At 33.0% G+C, this 22,862-nt stretch overlaps 2 protein-coding genes across 4 annotated transcripts in view; one reads left to right on the plus strand and one right to left on the minus strand.

Annotated features, from left to right (window-relative positions):
• Positions 1–8,736, minus strand: part of LOC127717569 (DNA topoisomerase 2-alpha-like) — a 53,291-nt gene extending 44,555 nt beyond the window's left edge. For 2 of the 3 annotated variants that reach the window (XM_052223259.1, XM_052223257.1), the window contains exons 1-4: positions 8,436–8,736; positions 4,587–4,802; positions 1,681–1,774; positions 698–761 (exon numbers count right to left, since the gene is read on the minus strand). In XM_052223259.1, coding sequence (XP_052079219.1) covers positions 698–761; positions 1,681–1,774; positions 4,587–4,802; positions 8,436–8,462 — 401 coding nt within the window. In that variant the 5' untranslated portion in view covers positions 8,463–8,736. Of the gene's footprint in view, positions 1–697; positions 762–1,680; positions 1,775–4,586; positions 4,803–8,184; positions 8,279–8,435 lie in introns of those variants that run through there. The other variant, XM_052223258.1, reaches the window with a different exon arrangement.
• A 105-nt stretch (positions 8,737–8,841) lies between these two features.
• LOC127717594 (ubiquitin-conjugating enzyme E2 G2) lies at positions 8,842–22,768 on the plus strand. The gene is made up of 5 exons (XM_052223303.1): positions 8,842–8,919; positions 12,680–12,761; positions 17,476–17,594; positions 21,216–21,356; positions 22,636–22,768. The coding sequence occupies exons 1-5, from the start codon at positions 8,877–8,879 to the stop codon at positions 22,746–22,748; spliced, it is 498 nt and encodes a 165-aa protein (XP_052079263.1). The 5' UTR covers positions 8,842–8,876; the 3' UTR covers positions 22,749–22,768.
• Positions 22,769–22,862: the final 94 nt, after the last annotated feature.

Here is a 22,862-nt window from a genome sequence, read left to right on the forward strand (position 1 = left end):
TAGAAAATGACATACATAATCATGGCTAAAATTAATATTCCTTAATCAGCATTTTTAAATAGTAACTTCTAAAAATAAATTGACAGCTAATCACCTCAAGACAATACAACATTTCTTTATACATAATTTAAAGAAGTGTAAGGGAGGTAATCCAAACATAACATTGTACTTTTTTTTAATTGTCCATTAACCAGGAAACCCTTGTTTTTCCCCCTTTTTTGCCCCTAATTCCTAAATGGTTTGAGCCATAACCCCCCAAAGCCAATCCTAACCATCCCTTTCTGGTATGGAAACTTGTGGAATAATTTCAGAGAGATCCATACACCGTTCCACAAGTTAATGTCTTGAAATTAGAAAAATGCTTATTTGGGCCCCTAATTCCTAAACTGTTAGGACTAAAACCCCCAAAAACAATCCCAACCTTCCTTTTGTGGTCATAAAAACCTTGTGTTTAAATTTCATAGATTTCTATTTACATTTACTAGAGTTATTGTCCGGAAACCAAATGTCTTCGAACGACGCTGACGTGATACCAATATACAACCGCATTTTGCGGTCGTATAAAAATATTTGTATTTCATTGAACACTTTAATTCTTGGTTTCATGAATCCATATCCACGAAATTTTACCTCACAAATAATAATGAATAGACAGTACATATAATTTGGTCATTTTCTTCTTGGAATTATTACTTACGAATCAATTTCAATCTTTATACAATTCATTGTAGGATCTCTCTGTTTATTATCAGCAGCATTTACTGAAAAAAAACCAAACAAACATGATAAAACATGAATAACATTCCTGCAAAAATAATATTCAACAGGTTAAGGGAGACAATTCTTTTAAATCGATAATATGTTTGCAACTGACAGTTTCATCAAGGTTGTGCATTCATGTGAAACAGAATGAAAGTATTCTGTGTCACTAAGAAGCTTCTAATGTATTTAATAAAATGGTTGACACCAATGTGCCACTGATTTTTCAGTTTGTTGTTTGCTTTGCGTCCAGTGGCAAATAGTTCATGCAGTTTCAGGACGAGTGTTTTTTCAGAGTTTTGTTCTTTATTTCTACCTTAAAAGAAATCAGCATAGTGTTTGAATATATGTCAACAATAACATCATTGTTTTGGATTTACTTATCGGCAAAATATAGAACATGTTTAACTCCGCCCCATTCTATATGTGCCTGTCTCTCGTCAGGAGCCTGTAACTCAGTGGTTGTCGTTTGTTGCTGTATATCATATTTGTTTTTCTTGTATTGTTTTGTACATAAATCAGGCCGTTAGTTTTCTCATTTGAATGGATTTACATTTGTCTTTTCTGGGTTTTTTACAGCTTACTCTGCTGTATAGGTTTTGCTCATTGTTGAAGGCTGTACAGTGACCTATAGTTGTTTACTTCTACGTCATTTGGTCTTTGGTGGAGAGCTGTCTCATTGGCAATCATACCACATATTCTTATTCTTATATTTGTGTTAATTAGTTCAAAAGTTTATTGTGAAAATTAAGATAGGAGATGATCATATTTCCTATCCTACAATGGAGACAATGGCAAAGTTATATCTAAGTTTTTTTATATTAACTACAAAAATTTACAAGTAAAAAAGACTTGTTAAAAAAAACTAAAGCATAAGTTTTCTAGAGTACAATAAATAAGTAACAATTACAGAAAATATACCTAAAATCTCATCAAATATTTTGTAAAGTCCAGGTACAAATGTAATCTCTCTATTGACCATATGACCTTCTTCGTCATCATACACCCACATTGCCTGTAATAAATTTGATCAAAAGTTAAAATCATAAAGTGCAATAAATGAGTATGGCCACGAAGGCCTTAAATTGGCCCTAAAAATCAAACTTAATAATACTATGTGTAAAAACCTATATTTACTATCTTAAATATGTAATTTAGATAAACTCTAGGCTTCTGTTGTCTGCTATTGGTTTAAACAATGTTAACAGCTTCAAAAATATGCTATTTTTCAAGTTTTTAGCGAAATTGTGTGTTTATATGCATTTGAAAGGCAAGGATGAAATTGGTCTCCAACAAAAAAAAAGCGCAAATAGCGTTCCCAGAAGTCAAAATACGGTAAAAAAAGAAAAAATGACAGAAAAAACATGAACTCAAAAAGAGGAAATCTGCAGAAACATTTCATCACTGGAAAGGTCTTTTTCCTTCTGAAAAACATTGGCCACACCCCTGGACCAAAATAAAATTGTTATGAGATGTACATTTTACATGTATATGGATTAGAAACACATCTAAATAAAAAATGGTCTGTGCATGTGGCCAACGTCGTTTGAACCAAAAACTGTCAATTTAAGCAAAAAATTAGTCAACATTATGATTTTCTTCATTAGAGTGCACAATAATGGCGTCATGATGACATCACAAATATTCTCATCTGTCAGATTTTGCTGAATTTGTATTTGTCAGATATTTTACAAATTTTGTTATTAAATTTTTATTTTTATCACTAAAGTTAAATTTCACAGAATTTTAGGGCCAATATCGACCCTTTGTGAACATACTCCTTTGAGTGTAACCTAAATAATCACATACATCAAGATAAATAATATTTTTCTCTCTTTCTATTTTTTTGTCTTTTCATTATAAAAATTGTTTTTCTTCAAAAACCATCAATTTCATTGAAATTGTTCATGTCAGAAATTTTTGAAGCAGTTTTGTCTTCCGAAATTGTTTAAAAGTCTGTAAAACACAGGGTTCGACACTAACGCTAGTCCGCTAGCCCGAGGCTAGTAAAAATTAGGGAGGGCTAGTAAAGTTTTCATCACAGTAGTGCGACGGGCTAGTCAAAATTTTGTTTATACCTAGGAATTTTACAAAATTTTAATTGTCAACAAATCCCACTTTTTTTGCTGACCTTTGCTGTCTTTATTGTACAGTTTATTCAAGTATATTTTGATTGTCAGACATTTTTAACATGAAAGGTACTTTTTGGGTAGGGGAAAGAAACTGAAACAATGATGGTACTTAATACATTGAAATCCACGTGTGTTACAAACGCCGTGATGATTCTGATCAGAAACCTGGATCTCAAAAGTGCTTTCAGAATATCAAAATAATAACATAAATACAAAATTTACATACATTACTACTGATGCCATCACTGTTTCGGAAAATTGTACAACTTATTGGGAGGAATTTTAAGCCATTTTTTTTAGTAATTGGGAATTTTCTTTAGGGGGAAAAGCTGTATTTTGGATGTAATTTGAGGCAAACAATATCACTGACATATAATATCTGGGAACAGTTAATCTAACATACATGTCAATATATAAGTTCCTTATAATATATACTAAATTATAGGTCTCTGGTAATATATAGATTTTTAGGAATAAAATTTCGTCCTGCAAAATAAAAAAAAAAACTGACAAACAACAAGGGAAAAGAAGGAGTCCATGAAGAATTATGACAAAAAACAGCAAGGGCAAACCATTCCTCTTTTGTTGATGTATTTGTAAATCCCTTACTTACCCATCTTTATTAAAGACACTAGTAATAATGATAAGTAAAATGAGGAGGATGATGAAGTAATGATCTAAGGGGTCTTCAAATTAAGTCGAACACATTCTTAATATAGATGATTAAAATATGAAAATTTTTTGGGGTTTTTTTTTTTTTTTTATTAGCAAACCAGTGAAATTTCATGAAATAAAACATGTTCAAAACCCTCTGGAAATGCTCCAGAACACAGGATTTTGCTTCATTTGTATCAAAATTTTCTGGGGGGGCATGCCCACAAACCCTCCTAGATAGGGTCGTGCCGTTGCACGACCGTCCAAGTGCCTTCGGCACTTGGAGGGCTTGTGATTTGATAAGAGGACTAGTAGAATAATAATTTCACTAGCCCTGCAGGCTAGTACATACATTTAGTTAGTGTCAAACCCTGAAAACATTCTGCCAAACATTTTAGACTAGTTATTTCCCTTGATGAAAAAAAAGGCATCATGTTTTGTTTGTTCAAATTAAAGTTCATACTAGTGATAGAATTCAAACAAATTGGAAGGTGTTCATGTTCCTCAAGGATTGGTAAAAACATATTGTTGAAACATGAAGATCTTTTAATAGCCATGAACATGTATTTGAAAGAACTTAAAAAATAGACAACTATGAAAATAATACCCCAGCTACAAGGCAGACAAAAAGTAAAGGAGCAATGGATTTGAAAACACATCACATGAAGCGTGATTCCAAATATTAGAAAGCCCTTATTTGTAGTCGACAAAAAAAATTCATGAGACTGACGTACACCAGTATATTCCCCCATTTTGTGAGGTATAATTAAAGAGTCTCAGGCAGTTTTTTTTTAATGGCATAAGCTACTACACTTTATTTTGGAATGTTTCATTTAAAAAATCATATATATAATCAACTCACTTCACAAAAGATAGTGCACTTAACAATTGTTTCCTGGTGATTTTGGGCGATTCACACTGTATTTTATATTATTCTCTGGAACATGAAAACAATACATTCATACATACATATATATGTTATCTTGTATCCTGATGCTCTTCTCCCTAAGGAGATATACTATGATCATTAAAGTGACAAACCTGTGTTAAAGTTTCAATTGAACCAACGTATGAATCAGGTCTGAGTAATATATGCTCCAGCTGTGATTTTTTCTGGTAAATTCTTTCAACAGACAATCTTTTCTTTGATGCTTTAGAGCCTGCATCTCCACCACCAGGCAGATGAATATCATCCATGTTTTCCGATTCTACCATTTTCTTTTTATCAGCTTTAGAATTCATATTATCAAACAAAGTCTGAAACATCAAATTGGTAGGAAATAATAAGAAAAAAAAATATTACATTTGTTGTATACATTTTTTGAGGGTTTCCATTCTAAAAATTATAGGGTTGGTACATCAGGAAAAGCTTTTGACCAAATTTTATAAAATTCCACAAACGTCAAAGGTTTGAAATAGTTATCAATGTCTAAAAAATCTTTAACCACAGACTTAACCGAAAGTTTGCTAAACATGTTTAATTGTTGACAACACTGACAACAGCATCACTATGTCTCCCTTTTGTAACATAAATGTTGCAGACTTGACCAAAAAAAATGTATTTAGAAAGAATACTATGCTATTGTTCAAGATGTCTTCACTATTCTGTGGGACAAGTGCAAAAACAAGTTATTATAGAGGCCTGCGATAATATGCTACTTCCTTATTAATTGCCAGAGCTGGTTATGGTTTAAACAAGAGTCAGATTGACAGCAAACCTGATTTTCCTGCATGAAAATGATATTTGCAAATCTGGACCCCCAAACAGGATCAAGTAAAAATAAAAGAAGAATGTGTCTGAGGACGCAAATGACCCCGCTCAAGCTATGCAATTTTAAAAAGGGGCAAAACTCTATAACGGTAAGTGACACTGCCCAAATTCGAACTTTCTGCTAGTTTTGGTTCATACCATTGTGTATGAGTTTCATGAAATTTGGATGAGTAAAACTTAAGTTGGAGTGCGGAAACAAAAATGGGACAGACAGACGGATGGACAGATGGTCAAGGGTAACACTTAAATGCCCCCCTTACATTTTTTTTTGTACCTACAACCTGGGGCATAAAAATAAATGAATTTTTGTAGGGTTCAGAAATGGAAAGGCCAAAATCAATCTTAAGTCAATGATAAAAGCTAAAATCATGAAAATCGAACTTGACCTTCATTCATGTCATTTAGTCACGGGAAACGGCATATCTAAATTTGAAAAGATTCTGTCAAAGCTTTTTCAAGTAATTGCATGGACAACTCCAAGTATCACTTTTGCTACTTAAAGGTCTACAACTCGACGACGATAAAAGCTAAAATCTTGAAATTTGAACTTAACCTATATTTAGTCACAGGAAACAACATATCTAAGGCCAAAAATAAAATTCAAATTGTTTGATGTTGCCTACCAATCAAATGACACAAATCATTTCAATTTTTTTTATAAAGATTTTTTCCTGCTCTAACGTCATTTTCTTGTCTAAAACATATAACTTATGTTGTTGGCCTAACAAAAAAAAAATCCCTACCAACCTACCCAACCATTCAAGGCATGGTTAGGTAACATCAATTTGACTAACAAAGAATTTTTAAAGGGTAGCCTTAATTTGAAGTATAACTTTTTGATACTTAAATGTCTGCAACTCAACTAAGATAAAAACTAAAATCGTGAAAATCAAACTTGAGCTTCATTGAGCAACAGGAAACAATATATTATGTCTAAGCGTTTTCAAGTTATTGCACGGACAACGTTCTAAGTATCACTTTTTGCTTTTAAAGGTCTACAACTCAACAACGATAAAAGCTAAAATGATGAAAATCGAATTTAACCTTTATTTAGCCACAGGAAACAATATATCTAAATTTGAAAAGACTTTGTTAAAGAGATTTCATGTGAATACATGGACACTGGCAGCTGCCCGCCCGATTGCCAGCTGTACATCATCAAATTTTTATATAATCTTAATTTGATGTCATTTCCTTGCTCTATTTTGTCATGAAGACTGAAATATTTACTTATATAGTAATAAAATTTCTTCTTCTCACTGTTGGACTCACCATGGCTAAAAATGATGTCCTTGGACTATCTTTCAGATTCTTAAGTGAGAACCCTGGGTAACTGGTCATGCAACCTATAAAATTACCTGCAAAATCGGCATACTAGTAACCCTCTTTTTGTTTTTTATAAGAATTGAAGTATTTGGTATTTTACCTTACTTTTGTTAACCCTTTTTATGTTGAGAGAATAGTTCCCTAAACATGAAAAGAGTTCATTTTAAAATCTATTTGAGATAAACTGAGTTTCTGATTGTAAATGGTCCTTGGGCAGTACAGAAGAATCGGCCTGCTGATTAAAAATTTATGGAAAACACTGTGTACAAGGAATTATCAACAACAACCATATTGCAACATGGTGATATGTATGTACTGGCTGCTACCTCCGTTATTTGGAGCTCCCCTCGAAAGCTGCAAGGGTACAGTGGCATCCATGTACACTCCCTAACAGGATTAATGGTGATGTGTCACTAACCTATTTACAACCCATCACCAAGGACAAATCCCCCAATCCAAAACCATGGGAGTGCTAGGACACCGAGAAATCTGTTATTATGGGTGGAGGAAGCCGAATTCGAAGTACTCCGAGATAACCATGGGCCACTGACCAACGTGGCAGGAGCAGACAAACCGAAGAGATATCTGAAGATTCTAGAATTCCCCTTTCCTGTCACCTGTGGCAAGTTGATTTAGATCACGGGAAAGTGGAAATTCAAACCTTTGTTGTCTGTGGGCAAGTGAAATCAAATTACAGAAAATTCCTATTCATACAGATCAAACAATCGATGTAACCATTTGTGGTCCTTTATTTCAATCAAAGTCTCAAAGCGAGATCGTTGTTGGTGGTGTCAATCATGCAGGTGTTCTAAAGTCTAGGGGAGAAAAACGTGTGCATGTGTTTCACGATCACCGTCATAAATATGCTTGCCAGCTAAGCAAGGAAAATCCGTGATGTCAAGTATCCATCCGATCTAGACGCAAAAAACCTAATAACCTGAACACAAACGGTAAAAGATTTAATATCCAGGTCTTAAATTCATGATTTTTTGCATGTAATGTTTGACGATATTTCAAATCGAACTACATGTATAAACATGCGATAAAAGGAATAATAAATTATAAAAACATTTTTAAAATAGTATAAAATTCAGGGCAAGTGAATTTTTGATACCATCTTTCCCTTGGAAGTTGCATGCATAAAAATCCTAGAACACTGAGATTGATCTCCTGGTCAAAGTCTGGGGCCCCTTTGACCAACTGAGGCAACCAAAGTACCCACTCTAGTTTAAAGTCCAGTCTAGCCCTAGGTACCAGAGATGTGTGTGGGAGGGTGAAAAACCCCAATGGCAATGTACTGAAATTTCCAGCATCCAGAGTTTACTGTACTGTAACCATTGGTCTTAACTATAGACCACCAACCCACACAGTAGTATGTAACTTCAAATAATATTCATTAGTTTTGTAAATTCTTAGCATAAACCCCTCCCCCTTTTTTGGGGTATACAATTTGTAGTTGGGGAAATATTTCCAAAGTTTATGACTTGCATGAAAGATGAGTATCTGAAAAAAGATATTATGACATGACTTGTATAAATTTACCCTCAAAGGACTTGTAGCCATTGTAAGGCTTAAATTTCGTAGAAGCTCTCTTCGCTGAATGTGATGTAGATGTTACCTATATCCGTTTAAATCTAGTGCGCTAAAAACAGCCAATCAAAAAATATAGATCAATCACATGACCGGTCTAGAAGTTCATGACCTCTACATAAAGAAATAAACACGGACCCTTCACTTGTCATTTTGAGCTGCATTAGGAATCGTCAATACTTAATCGGAACATAAATACTTACAACCCATTCGAGGCTTGCTTGTGCCATTGTTGCCTTGTTTCAAGCACCAAAGCTGAAAAAATCTAATTAACATAAACGATCCGCAAAATCCAAGAGGTTTTCAGTCGCCCCCTATTTTTTATTCGTCACAAGACACCAATCAGCAATCCGTCCAATATGTTAGAATTGAAAATATTCTCAAAATTAAAAACCAGACGTCATATTTACTGGAATAGACTGATTTAATGTCGGAATCGTTTAATATTTTCAACGGTTTTCTGTTAAATGTCCATTGTTTGCAAAAAATGAAACAGCCAATTTGATTGGTCGCCATTCAATGCAATTTAAACTTTAACCAATCAATATCGATGTAATTTCGTCGTTTTCTGGAACACTGTTTTTATCCTCCACGTTAAAGAATCATAACACGAATGAGTTGAAAAAATTCTGATATAATGCAAAATGGCAGGATCAGCCTTAAGAAGGTTGATGGCAGAATACAAGCGTTAGTTTCATATCTGTTTTTAAAAATCTCATATGGTCTAGAAGCTGTTAAAGTGAAACGGGGCGTTTTTCTCTCCCCAACAGCCGTGTATATCTTTGACTTGCAAAAATGGGAAAATCGAAATGGGTACAAGTTCAATCAGGACTTGGTCAATTCGGCACCTATAGAAAAAGTCTAACCGGCCTCTGGTCAAATCGATACCTATTTAAAGTAATTTCGGCATTTGGTTAGTCAATTTGGCACCAAATATTTGTTTTACCTTTATGCCATAAATTATGGGGTTTTCTTTCCTTTTTTAGTTTTTATTACTTTTTAAAGGTATGGAGAGAATAGTTTTTCGTTTTTTTTTTAAATATTATTTTGGGGGCAAAACCTACGATTGCACAGGTTAATTGAAAAGATACATTTCCTATAGCGTTAAAAAAAATCAAGCAGTTATAATTCACAATAAAAAATAATCAGTTGTTAAAAACTTGTTTGCTGTTTAAGTTTTCTCAAAAATTTATTAAATAAGTATACATATTTGTTTAGGGGCCAGCTGAAGGACGCCTCCGGGTGCGGGAGTTTCTCGCTGCATTGAAGACCCATTGGTGGCCTTCGGCTGTTGTCTGCTCTATGGTTGGGTTGTTGTCTCTTTGACACATTCCCTATTTCCATTCTCAATTTTATTAAAAAAAAAAATGGTTTTAATTACAAACAATAACCTCGCGTGTTGATATAACCATTTTCATGTTTATTTTAATGATATGCATACTATACTGATGAACAGGTTGGGTAGAACCCTCAAATGAGGGATATGCTCATTTGGGGAATAGTTCCCCATTTGGCGGGTTGTACCCAACCTGATGAACTGTAGTGTTCAAAATAATAAAGAATTGAGAATGTAGCTTTTTATGTTTTATAATTATTAAAATAACTTAGTCTTAGATTAGACAAAAATGGCATTACCCAAGCTACTGTTAAATCCACATATAAGGATAAAAAAAAATCATTGAATGAATAATGCTAGCATCAGTTTTGTATGTTTACTAGCGGCAATGTATATTGGTGTGAAATGGAAGTTCCTTGATAATATACGTTCCAGTAGGAACAGATATTATGGCATTGTTCATAGCAAAGTTTCCATTGGAACTTCTGTTATGCATGACAAATATCTCAAGCGGAAATATCTTAAAAAATATGAAAAAAATGGAGTCTTCAATTTTAGTTTACTTGCAAGATATGATATAAGTTATGGGTGCTGAAATAACTACCATGGGTGCCGAATTAACCAGGTCCCGATTTGACTTGGTGCTGAATTGACTATACCGGGTGCCGACTTAACCAGGTGCCAAAGTGACTAGCAGTCAGGGGTACTACTTGCACTGTACAAGTAACTATTTTCTTGAAGAAGTAAATATTAATATACTTATATAAGTAAATTTGTAAGATAATTATACAAGTGTATTTTATTTACTTGTATAGGTAATTTATTTTATTGGCTTAGTTATGTCCCTTAGACATTCAGATTTTTTTACTTATACAAGTAAAAAAATACTATCAGGGCTTCAGAATTCCCATTTCCTTTTTCCTGGGGAAAGTAAAAAAATTGTTGGGTAAGCAAAAACGTAGGTACCAGTTTCCCGTCTTTACGTGGTACTTTCTGGTGCATTGTGTTGTTGTTTGACAAAGTCGGTTATTGGACAAAATCTAGTTTAGAAACTGGTTTCCTGAAGTAATCACTTGTTTCTTTGCGTTTACAGCGGTAGTTAGTTATTATCAGTAAACAGTAATGGAGGTCATGAAGGTCATGAAGCCTTAATTTTGCATAAATATTTTATATCCAACGATTCATCAAAGAAACGGAAATTATTAGACTTAAACAGTAATGTAATCAAACCAGCTTGTTTACAAAATAAGTTGTTTACGTTTTTTAATTGTTCATATATTAAGCTTGTTTTCAGACTTTAAAAAAAAAAAAAAAAACGGAACGTAAAAACTAATGCAGGAAAGTAAAATTGTAAGGTAACTTTCCCATGGATAAGTGCATTTTCAAAAAAAAACAAAGCCCTGACTACCTTCTTTTCTTGAATTTCTTAGGACTTCTTTGCTCTAATAGAATTTTAATTGTCTGTCCTTTGCAGATCTCTTTAATAATCATTAAAGAGAATTTCATGGAAAATGAAAATATCATTTGTCTGTTGTCTTCAGAACACTGCTCATTTACAAGCCCCCAAGGGGCAATTTTTGAAGGCCAAGTGCAATTACCTAAGATCTTTGTGCAATTAGTTTCTTTGTTGAATTAATGAGATGAAACATTGAACTCTTAATAAAAAAATATTAGCTAACCTGAGAAAAATTGTTAAAGACATGTTTTTACATCTCAAAACTTGAGAATTTTAAGGATTGTAAAAAAAAATTACTTATACAAGTAAATTTTTGAGAAAATTAGGGGAGATTATTCAAACATTATAAGAAAGAATGAACATAACAAAATTTACTTATATAAGTATATTATTATTTACTTCTTCAAGTAAATGAAGATTACTTGTACAAGTAGTACCCCTGATTGACTAGAATTAAATCGAAATTGATCTATTGGCATCATAGACGACTTTCAAATTCGTGCAATTTCCCATAATTTTCACACGTCACAATGCTCATGTTATGACGTCACAGAAAGAACCAATTGTTTGATGATGCAGTTTATGCCAATTGACCTCAGGTCAACTGTTGTAACTCATTAATAAAAAAACAACTTGAGTTTAGTGTATACAACAATCACTTTTGCTTTGTGTCATCATACAAACACCTTATCGCTACCGGACATTTTAATTTACTGGACATCACACTAATTACCATACTAAGTTAAGTTGTAAGAAAGAACAAATGATTTAATTTTTTATTTGATAATATATGGTGCATATTCTTTGATTTTGTTTATCTATTATTTTCATTATAAGAACACATCAGAGTAAATCTTTAAATTTAATGACGACTGAAATTTAACGATTCAATGAGAAAGCAATTCATGTGAATTTTTTATGTCTCGGTTTATATTTCTGTAGCTAAAATACAACTAGTTTACCTGTGTTATTTCTGTAGCTAAAATACTACTAGTTTACCTGTGTTATTTCTGTAGCTAAAATACTACTAGTTTACCTGTTTTAACAGAAAGTTTTATCTAACAAACCTTGAGGATTAAGAGAATTGGTAAACATTGTCATTTAAGGGCACTAACTTCTATTAAGAGTTGACCTTGACCAAGGATATTAGAAAGCTATGGTTACAAATGTTACACCAATCAACATGATTAACACTGTAGAGTTGATATTCTTTATTTGAGAAACTTATCAATCACCAAAATTGAAATGGTCAGCTGCAATTTTTAACTAAGTGTATTAAATGAACATGCCAGTAAAAACCTTATCTCAGATTTCAGTTTTTTACTCTTAAAATACATATTTTATTTTAATTATTATTTAAAGAACATGTTATAACATTATTTTTCATTCATTTCACTTTACGAAAGATAACAAGCAGCATACAGGAAATATAGTCCAATCTTTGGAGTGAAATCGTGATAATTTGTTGACAAATGGTCGGAGTGTAGTCTGTTTGATTCTCCAAGTCCAAAGACCATGTAAGTCGATGAATCTAACGATAATTGTTTGGCCATAACGTGAAGTTACCAATCTATGAGTTACAGTAGTCCCATCGGGTTGTCTCATGATCAGCTGAATCAAATGGAGTAATGAGAGAGTTTTTTGTTTTTTTTCAGAATTGACACTAAATCCACCTGAAGGAATTATAGCCGGACCTGTCAATGAGGAGAATTTCTTTGAATGGGAAGCTCTTATTATGTATGTATATACATGTACACTCTATAAATGTTTCATGAGATATGCAGGCACTTCTCAAAACTAGGAACAAAGTGTGTTTTCCATGTTTGCAGTCTTAATCCTGAAAAAGTTATAGACTATATCCTGTGGAAAAAATGGTCATCTTTCGATTACTTTGGGCGAAATTAAACTACTGATTATTTTTATAAATAAAAGGAGATTTAGGGTATATATCAATGAGACAGCAACTCAACAACACTGACAAAACAAAAAAACATTCAGAGGTTAACATAGGTCTCCATTAATAGACATGTGCCTAAACACTTACACTGTTTGTCAAGCAATTAAATATACTGTCAATTCAGAAATTTTTGTGAGGTTTTTATTATTGTGAAAAATGCGACTGGGTGAATATCGCAATAATAAGAACACGCATTCTGATATCTGATTCATATATCTGTATGCAATTATTCCTGAAATCGCAATAATTAGTCCCCTACCCACGAAGTCGAAGAGGACTTTAGGTTTGCACTCCGTCCATCTGTCTGTCCATCTGTCAGTTCAGCAAGTCAGTTTTCCAGACTTTTTTTCTTCGTGCTTGAAGATATTGATTTGATATTTGGTTTATTGATTTATCATGACAAGTTACAGGTCAAGTTCAATTTTCACAATTTTAGCTTTTCTCTTTGTTCAGTTAAAGCCCTTTCCCTAGAATTAAATTTTTGATGAAATACTTATTAATTAGTAGATTTCTGTTCAAAGGGAAATCACTCATTTTTTAAAAGACAAAATGACATTTTGGATTTTTTTCCTTTTCCATGTTTTCTTTAGTAAATTGTTTGAAGAATTTAGTGGTAGGTTTGTTTGTCATTCTTGAAGATATTGATTTGATACTTAGTATATAGTTTTATCATGACAAGTTACAGATCAAGTTGGAATTTTGTTCCAGTCTGATAATTTTGTGCAGAGTTATGGTCTTTGGACTTAGAAAATTCACTTAAATAATCAGTTTTCAACAGTTTTTTCATCATGCTTGAAGATTTTGACTTGATATTTTTATGTAGTTTACATCATGACAAGTTATAGATAAAGTTAGAATTTTGTTCCATTACAATGAATTTGTAACCGGTAGGGGACTATGTATTGCCATGCAATACTCAGACAATGCTTGTTAATCTCGCATTTTTGTCCATATTTTAAAAATCGCTATAATAAATGCACGCAATAATTTCTGAATTTACAGTAATCTGGACACTGTAGTGCAGACAGGTATTTTGTTATGTCTCTTTGATCACATACATGTGCATGTAAACATGTTGAAATTGACATATATATTTGACCTAAAATGACCATTTTTCAAACACATAGTTTTTGGGCAGTGTAGAAATGAGCAACAGCTTTACCCAAAAAGATATTTTATACATATTAACATATGTGTAAAACAAATCTTGTAGCAAAATAACTTTTTGGGTAAAGCTGTAACATGGTGCTCACAGCTAAATATTAAGGATGTATTCTTCTGACGTTACAGTCTCGTTGAAATCTCGTTCTGGAATTATTTCCAAAACATGTGATACAAGTGGAAAATATCAATGAATTTAAAAAATGTTATAATCAAACTTAACTCTGTGAAAAAATTGTGTATTTACAATGAGTAATTTTTGAGTAATCAATTTTTCAAATTTTATTACCAATCAAGCTAGTCTTTTTAGCCAAAATTTTGAGAAAATGGATGAAGGGTACAAGAAATGATTTTACCAGAAACATGTACATCCCATATCACTTTTTTCTTTTCAAATTTCTTAGATATGTATTTTTTCAATCGTTTATAACAAAGAAGTTGAAATGATATGCATTTTGTTCTTAAAACAGAGAAAAATCACAAATTTACCAAATTGACAGCATGGTTAATTTGACACAAAAAAGCATCAAAATAGATTAAAACTTTCTTATATTAACACCTACCTATAGTTTTTTTAAGTTAAATTTATTTAGGTTGGTCCACTTCATCTTTATTGAAAGTATGAAAAAAAGTTTAATTGTGGAACTGTGATTTTTTTCACGATAATAGCCCAAAAATAGGTAAAAATTGATGAAAAATGGGAAAATCATCAAAATTGGGTACTTTCAAAGGGCCGTAGCAAAAAAAGAAGTGCACCACCATATGATTTTTTCTTCACCAATTATTTTTTTACAGTCATATAAACCCAAAAATCAGGTTGAAGAAAAAAAGTTTAATTCTAGAAATTTTTGGCTCCTCAGAGGTGTACATCCTTAATGAAAAGATCTCAAAATGATACTATTTTGCACTAATTTCAAGAAGTTTGAAGCCCTAATGGAAATAGATTGATTGATTATTGGTTGCTTAACGTCCAGTGTAATGCAAATAGACAAGACACAATTAAAAAACATGTAACTACTGATGTCTGACAGACTTATGTCTTATGATCCTCTAAATGATGTTATTTTGTTGATTTATCATGTTTATTGTAAAAAAAATGTATCATTATTTTTTTAAATTTCAAATTCAAAGGGCCAAAAAAGTGGCCTTATCATACCTTCTCCTCTAACAGGGCAATATTAATAAAGATCTGACATCAACACCAGGGGGCCTCGGTGGCAGTCTGGTCTAAGAAGTCAAAAAATGAAAACAACAAATTATAAATTTCATGCGTATGAAGCACTTTTCTGGATTTACCTTCATCAGGAACGCTCAAAGCTGAATATTTGAAAGCCAAGGATGTATAAGACCTACACAGTTGGAGAGCTATATTACCAAAAAGGACCTAAAAAATAGCCAAATCCATCTAAGGTCAACTTTGCCTGAGGGAAACTACTGTATCACTAGCCTGTCAACACTAATTAACTAGGATTGTCAGTTTTCCTACCAAAGGTTGGTGGTTTACTCTAGGAACTCCTGCTTCCTCCACCTATGAAATCTGACCACCACGAAATAGCACATAAGTAGTGTTAAACACCATTCAATCAATCAACACCAAAATCTCCAAAACAGAAAATTAATAATGATACAAAAAAGAGCAACCACTGACAAGATAAATGATTCTTTCTTGACAGTCACATGATATCTGACTGGGTCAAACTAGTTTCTCAAAATCTCAAACCTCCCCCATCTCAATCAATAAAAAAGGCAAATAGTATATATATGAATTAGAACATCTGTTGTTCAACCTGCTAGTCAAATGCGTTTTGTTGAAATATACTTTTTCACTTTTTTGGTCTTTTGGAAAATGTTGTTTGTGCTGTATTTAGACCCCTCATCCAAGAAATTTGTTTTGCATGCACACGTATAAAAATTGCGGTTTTTATCCAACGCAATTATAGGTTTGAATATTGTTTTCAATTTAGACTTGTTTATATTTTTTCGTTTGGGCTTGTATTATATTTGCCTTCAGGTTTATATGATCCGTTCATCCTATTTCGACTCTTCAAAATTCAAGAGTCTATCCTAAATTGAGGTAAATTATATGGCCTTCCAAATACTGTTTCGATTCCTAACATCACTGAAGAGACATTAATTGGCGAAATCCGGATATGGTGTACTAATTTTTGCACCTTTTGTTTGCATGATACCATCTTTTCCACAAGTTTATTGTTTTCTGTTTGGTATTAAATTAATAAGATCCATTTTGTTACATCTGGTGATCCGTTTATTTGGCAATCGCCAATGGCAGTCAGCAGGGTTTAAGAACATCTGTTGTTCGACCTGCTAGTCAAATGCATTTTGTTAAAATATACTTTTTCCCTTTTTGGTCTTTTGAAAGTTGTTTGTGCTGTATTTAGACCCCTCTAACAAGAAATTTGTTTTGCATGCACACGTATAAAAATTGTGGTTTTTATCCAACGCAACCATAGGTTTGAAAGTTGTGTTCAATTTAGACTTGTATATATATATATATAAATCCTGGTGAGGGAAGAACAAAAATTTGCTGCCGCAAATATATATATATATATATATATATATATATATATATATATATATATATAATAAGCAAGTTTAAAAGGATACAACATCATCATCAAAAAAAAAAAAAAAATCAAATCATGAACAAATGTTAAATATTTCCGATAACTATATCCTTCATCAGTAAGATGTCAAATGGTTCTTATCTTGACATGTGGTAATCACACTGTAATAGTAATCTTGATCGTTATACAAATTATCACAAATATATTTAACAGAACATGCTATAAAAATCAATACAGGAAAAGTACTTTAAACACAATAATGAATAATTCTGGCAGTTACTGAAAGTTGTGCAATATCTAGAAAAACTTCGTACAGAATTTGTATGCAGAAAAACAAAAGAACTCTAGAAAAAGGACATTTTGATTGATTGTTCGTTAGTTAAAGTGCTGCAAACATTGTTTCAATGATTATTCGTTCTGTTTTCAAGCTTTTTCAGCTGCAATATAGAATTTTTCCATGTGTAGAAGATCAAACTTTGAATGATAGTAAAAAACAAAGGATATGGGGTATCCATCCATGACACAAAATCAGTACATGCACAGCTAAAAAAAATAGTCTTGAGATTGCATTACATCTGACAGTCATTTTGGGATTTTTCGGCCATTGGATACATGTCAGAGGTCAGTCATGTCAGTCAAATAAAAAAAAAAGGAACTAACCTACCTAGACTTTAGGCAGAAACTTTTTGTCATGAATGGATCTATTGTCAAGCAGATAAATTATTGGGTACTTATAACTTTCTTACAGGGGACCAGAAAATACGTGTTTTGAGGGAGGAGTGTTTCCCGCCAGACTAGCATTCCCACCAGATTATCCTCTGAATCCTCCTAAGATGAAGTTTACCTGTGAATTATTTCATCCAAATAGTAAGTTATTTAATACCGGTACAATGCAATCTGATTGAAATACATGTCATGTGACCAATTTCCTACAAATAACATATGTTTTGTAATATACTTCCAACAGATATGCTCGAGGACCAAAAGTTTTAAAGGCTTAGAAAAGGAATCATTTCTAAGCATAAAATCAAGTGTCGAAACAGAACAGCCAAAACAGTTTAGGTTGAACTTTGCTCGAGGTTTTTGTCGCAGAAAGCTAGACATAGGGATAGTGATCCGGCGGCGGCGGTGTTAGCTAACTTCTTAAAAGCTTTATATTTAACCAAGGTGGAAGACCTGGATGCTTCATACTTTGTATATAGATGCCTTATGTTATGACCTCATTTTCATGGTTCAGTGACTACTTGAAAAAAAAGATTTTTTGTAATGTTAATTTCTCTCTTATTATGAGTAATAGGATAACTATATTTAATATGTGCGTACCTTGCAAATGTCCTCATGCACGTCAGACAGTTTTCATCTGACCTCGACCTCATTTCATGGATCAGTGAACAACGTTAAATTTTCGTGGTCAAGTCCATATATCAGATACTATAAGCAATAGGTCTTCTATATTTGGTGTATGGAATGATTGTAAGGTGTTCATGTCCAACTGGCAGGAGTCATCTGACCTTGACCTCATTTTCATGGTTCAGTGGTTAATGTTAAGTTTTTGTGTTTTTGTCTTTTTTTCTAGTACTATATGCAATAGGTCAACTATATTTGGTGTATGGAAATATTTTACAATGTACATGTCAGTCTGGCAGGTTTTATTTGACCTTGACCTCATTTTCACGGTTCATTGCTCAGTGTTTAGTTTTTGTGTTTTGGTCTGTTTTTTATACGACTTTGTGGTTGTTAATATTGGTATGACGTTGGCGTCGTCGTTGTCCGAAGACACATTGGTTTTCGCACAATAACTTTAGTTTAAGTGAATGGATCTCTATGAAATTTTACCATAAGGTTCAATACCACAAAAGGAAGGTGGGGATTGATTTTGGGGGTTATGGTACCAACAGTTAAGGAATTAGGGGCCAAAAAGGGCCAAAAATAAGCATTTTTGTAACTTTCAGACAATAACTTGTGTGTTAGTGCATGGATCTCTCTGACATTGTACCACAAGGTTCCATATCACAAAGGGAATGCTGGGATTGAAATTGGGGGTAATTGCCTCAAAATTTTAGAAATAAGGGGCCAAAAAAGTTGAAAAAACAAGCATTTTTCTAGTTTCATGACAATAACTTGTGTGTAAGTGTATGGATCTTTCTAAAATTGTACTACAAGGTTCCATATCACAAAGGGAAAGCTGGAATTGAGTTTGGGGGTAATTGCCCAAAATGTTTAAGAATAAGGGGCTAAAAATAAGCATTTTTCTAGTTTCCAGACAATAACTTGTGTTCAAGTGTATGGATCTCTCTGAAATTGTACTGCAAGGTACCATATCACAAAGGGAAGGCTGGGATGGATTTTGGGGGTAATTGCCTCAAAATTTTAGGATTTAGGGACAAAAAAGGGGCAAAAAACAAGCATTTTTCTAGTTTCAGGACAATAACTTGTGTGTAAGTGTATGGATCTTTATGAAATTGTACTACAAGGTTCCATATCACAAAGGGAAAGCTGGGTTTGAGTTAGGGGGTAATTGCCCTAAACGTTTAGGAATTTTGGGCCAAAAAGGGGCCAAATAACAAGCATTTTTCTAGTTTCCAGACAATAACTTGTGTTCAAGTGTATGGATCTCTCTGAAATTGTACTGCAAGGTACCATACCACAAAGGGAAGGCTGGGATTGAGTTTGGTGGTGATGAATCATAAAGGGGTTCAAAAAATTTGGAGGTTTTTTTTTTCTATTTTAAGACTTTTATGATGTATTTAAATTGGAAATTATGGTTACAAACTCCATTGGAAATTTGAATTGAGATTATGACCATATCTTGAAAGAAAGAATTTTTTTTTGTGGGGGTGGGGAGGTGAAAAAAAAAATAGGGGGAAGGGGGTAAAAAAGAAGTTGTGGAGGCAATTTTTTTTTTTCATTTCAAAATTCAGAAATTAAAAAGAAAATTTCTTCAATTATTAATTCTTTTTGCAAAAAAGGGGGGGTTTAATTTTTTTTTTTTTTTTTTTTTGGGGGGGGGGGGGGGGTGTCAATATGCAACAGCATAGTATATTACACCAAAGCAAAAAAAAAGGGGGGAAAATTTTTTTTTTGGAGGGGGGGGGGCAATTTTGCAACACCATAGTGTATTGCACAAAAGCAAAAAAATTGAATATGAATTCAAATCATATAACCAATTTTGAGTTCTTTGACTACAGTTATTCGGTGTCAGAAACCTATTATGTGTCAAATATTTAATTACAATCCAAATTCAGGCCTGTATCAAGCGCGAATATTGTGTCCATTTTTTGCCCCAACTGTTCAGGGTTGGACCTCTGCGGTCGTATCCAACAAAAAAGCATTTTATCTTAAACTATAACCAATAGGTCAACTATATTTGTTGTATGGAATGATTGTAAGGTATATATGTCTGTCTGGCTGGTATCATCTGACCTTGACCTCATTTTCATGGTTTATTGGTCAATGTTAAGTTTTCATGGTTAAGTTTGTTTCTTAGATACTATAAGCAATAGGTCAACTATATTTGGTGTATTGAATGATTGTAAGGTGTACGTGTATTTCCGGTTTGGTTTATCTTACCTTGACCTCATTTTCTTGGATCATGTTAAATTTATGTGATACTTTTAGTAAAGCTTTATATTTAGGACTATCAACATAAAATCAATAGTCAGTAAAGAAGGCGAGACATTTCAGCGTGTGCACTCTTGTTTTTATTTTAGTACATTTACATGATTGTTTCGATACAATTCTACATTACAAGTCAAACCCAAAAATAACAATAGCACACAGTTTAAGAAATTTGAGTGAAACCATATCTCTCACTCAATTATTATCAACAGGAATGTACAATTCTAAAATTTATGAAAGCCAGACATGTAAAGACACATAAACAAAACATTACTCTTAAAATAAACAAATTATTTATGGTCTTTCAAAATCCAGGGACTCTGTTAAAAATCACCCTTCCTGATGTTGTCAGGGTGAATTACAGTTAGATACTTTTAATTGCTGGTGATTAACAGTGTTAGACCCCTGATTTGTGACCCTGTCACAAAAAGCAACATGTATATATTAATTTTACAGAGAGGAATTTCATAATGAATCACCCACAATCACCAGAATTCAATGTGAAAAATTACTTCAAAGAGTGATACTTTGACTTCCAGGACTGCCTGCCGAGTAATTCATCTCATTGAAACAACACTGCCGAATCGCTAGTTGGCATTGTTTATGGTTAAAACTACTGATCGTCTTTAAACCTCTTACTTTTGTTCTTGACTAATAAAAACATCAATGGGTTAGGGTTCGGGTAAGAGGGGTTTTGGTGGGGGTAAAATCCAGCGTATGACCCATAACAATTCTTTAAACATAACTATTTAAAGCCTAATCCAAACCCCAACCCTTACATAACCCTTTGTCATCTGAATCACCTTATGTTTACTGTATTTGTGGTTGTTAACTATGAAGTGATGTTCTAACTTTTGATCTATTCCACAGTATATCCTGATGGTAGAGTATGCATATCTATACTACATGCTCCTGGAGATGATCCAATGGGATATGAATCTAGTGCCGAACGATGGAGTCCTGTACAGAGTGTGGAAAAAATATTACTATCTGTCCTCAGCATGTTGGCAGGTAGGATTATTATTTATATTTTTATGTCCCTGCCGTAGGCAATGGGGGCATATGGTGTTTCACTTGACCATCCGTCCCATTTTCAATTCCACACTCTCACTTTAGTTTGTCTCATCCAAATTTTATGAAACTCATACAGAATGCTAAGAACCACAACATGCAGACAGAGTTTGAAGTTTGGCAGTGAGTCACATACCGTTTTAGAGTTGTGCCCCTTTTTAACTTGAAAAATTGCAAAGCTTAATCGGGGGCAATCCTGTCCTCAGAGTGTCATAAGAAAGGCACTTAGATGTCAGAGCAATCTCTCCCAGACTAGTCATGTTCATGTCAATCAAATATATTTTCACATTTAATGCTGTAAATGCCCTTATCAACACATCATCCCACAATATTATTGCTTGTGTAGGGATATTTATTTTCTTGGTTTTATTGTTTTGCCTGTGAGTAAAGTTGCAGAAACTTGCTGTTGATGGCAGTGTCAGCAGCATAAACAATTGTTAAAGTTTGTGATTTGGTCACACAGACATATCTCTGTATTAACAATTTATTAATTTTTATGCCCCCGTCGTCACTGGAGGGGCATTAAGTGTTACCCTTGTACGTCTGTCTGTCCGTAAGTCCCAAAATTGGTTTCTGTTCTCTAACTTTAGTTTGCCTCAACCAAATGTTATGAACTTATATTCAATGCTTACTACCACAAAACACAGATCAAGTTCGAATTTTGGTGGCATCACTTTCACCATTCACGAGTTATGCCCCTTTATAACATTCTATGCAAGCAGGGGCATCATCTGTGTCCTATGGAAACATCCTCCATTTTTTAAAAATTAATTCAGTATAAGACTGGAGGCTTGCTGTTATCTTTAAATACCTGTTAATTGATTAAAATCATATCAGAAAAACCTCTCTTCATGCCTTATATGATATATTTTATATTTTTTTCGACATTGGTTATTTTTAATATTGTGGTTCATATTCTCTTTAATATCAAAGCAGTTATACAGGGATTCTTTTTTGCACCTTCATTTGACCTTAAGCAATAAATAATGATTTTTTTTTGTTGCAGAATCTAATGCATTTTGGGTAATATTTTCAAAAGCATACACCATGATTGGTTAAAATCATCCTAAACAGTGAATTACCAACCAGAGGCATATTGTCATTTTTATTTTGGCGAACAAACTATGAAACTACCCACAATCCTTTAAAGACCTACTCTAAAAATTTCTTCACTACAAAAATACTTATTTAACAGTATAAATCTTATTTCTATTTTCAGAACCAAATGATGAAAGTGCTGCTAATGTAGATGCTGCTAAAACATGGAGAGAAAATAGGATGAAATTTGAAGAAATTGCTGCAAAAACTGTTCGCAAATCTTTAGGGATATAGTGCATTCTAAATTATAACTTAATAATGATTTTATTGATATTTATGTCTGTTTTAACTGATATATTTTTGACTGGGTTCTTAGTATTATAGGGTTTAACACTTATTTTCTGGAGG

Source organism: Mytilus californianus, unplaced genomic scaffold, assembly GCF_021869535.1.
Source record: "Mytilus californianus isolate M0D057914Y unplaced genomic scaffold, xbMytCali1.0.p SCAF_10, whole genome shotgun sequence".
Lineage (NCBI taxonomy): Eukaryota > Metazoa > Mollusca > Bivalvia > Mytilida > Mytilidae > Mytilus > Mytilus californianus.

Bases quoted from the DNA above. Each gene is read 5' to 3' on its own strand.
- LOC127717594 (XM_052223303.1), top strand. From the start codon at position 8,877: ATGGCAGGATCAGCCTTAAGAAGGTTGATGGCAGAATACAAGC. The intron at 8,920-12,679 runs GTTAGTTTCATA...GTTTTTTTTCAG, and splicing joins GTTGATGGCAGAATACAAGC to AATTGACACTAAATCCACCT. The intron at 21,357-22,635 runs GTAGGATTATTA...TTCTATTTTCAG, and splicing joins TGTCCTCAGCATGTTGGCAG to AACCAAATGATGAAAGTGCT.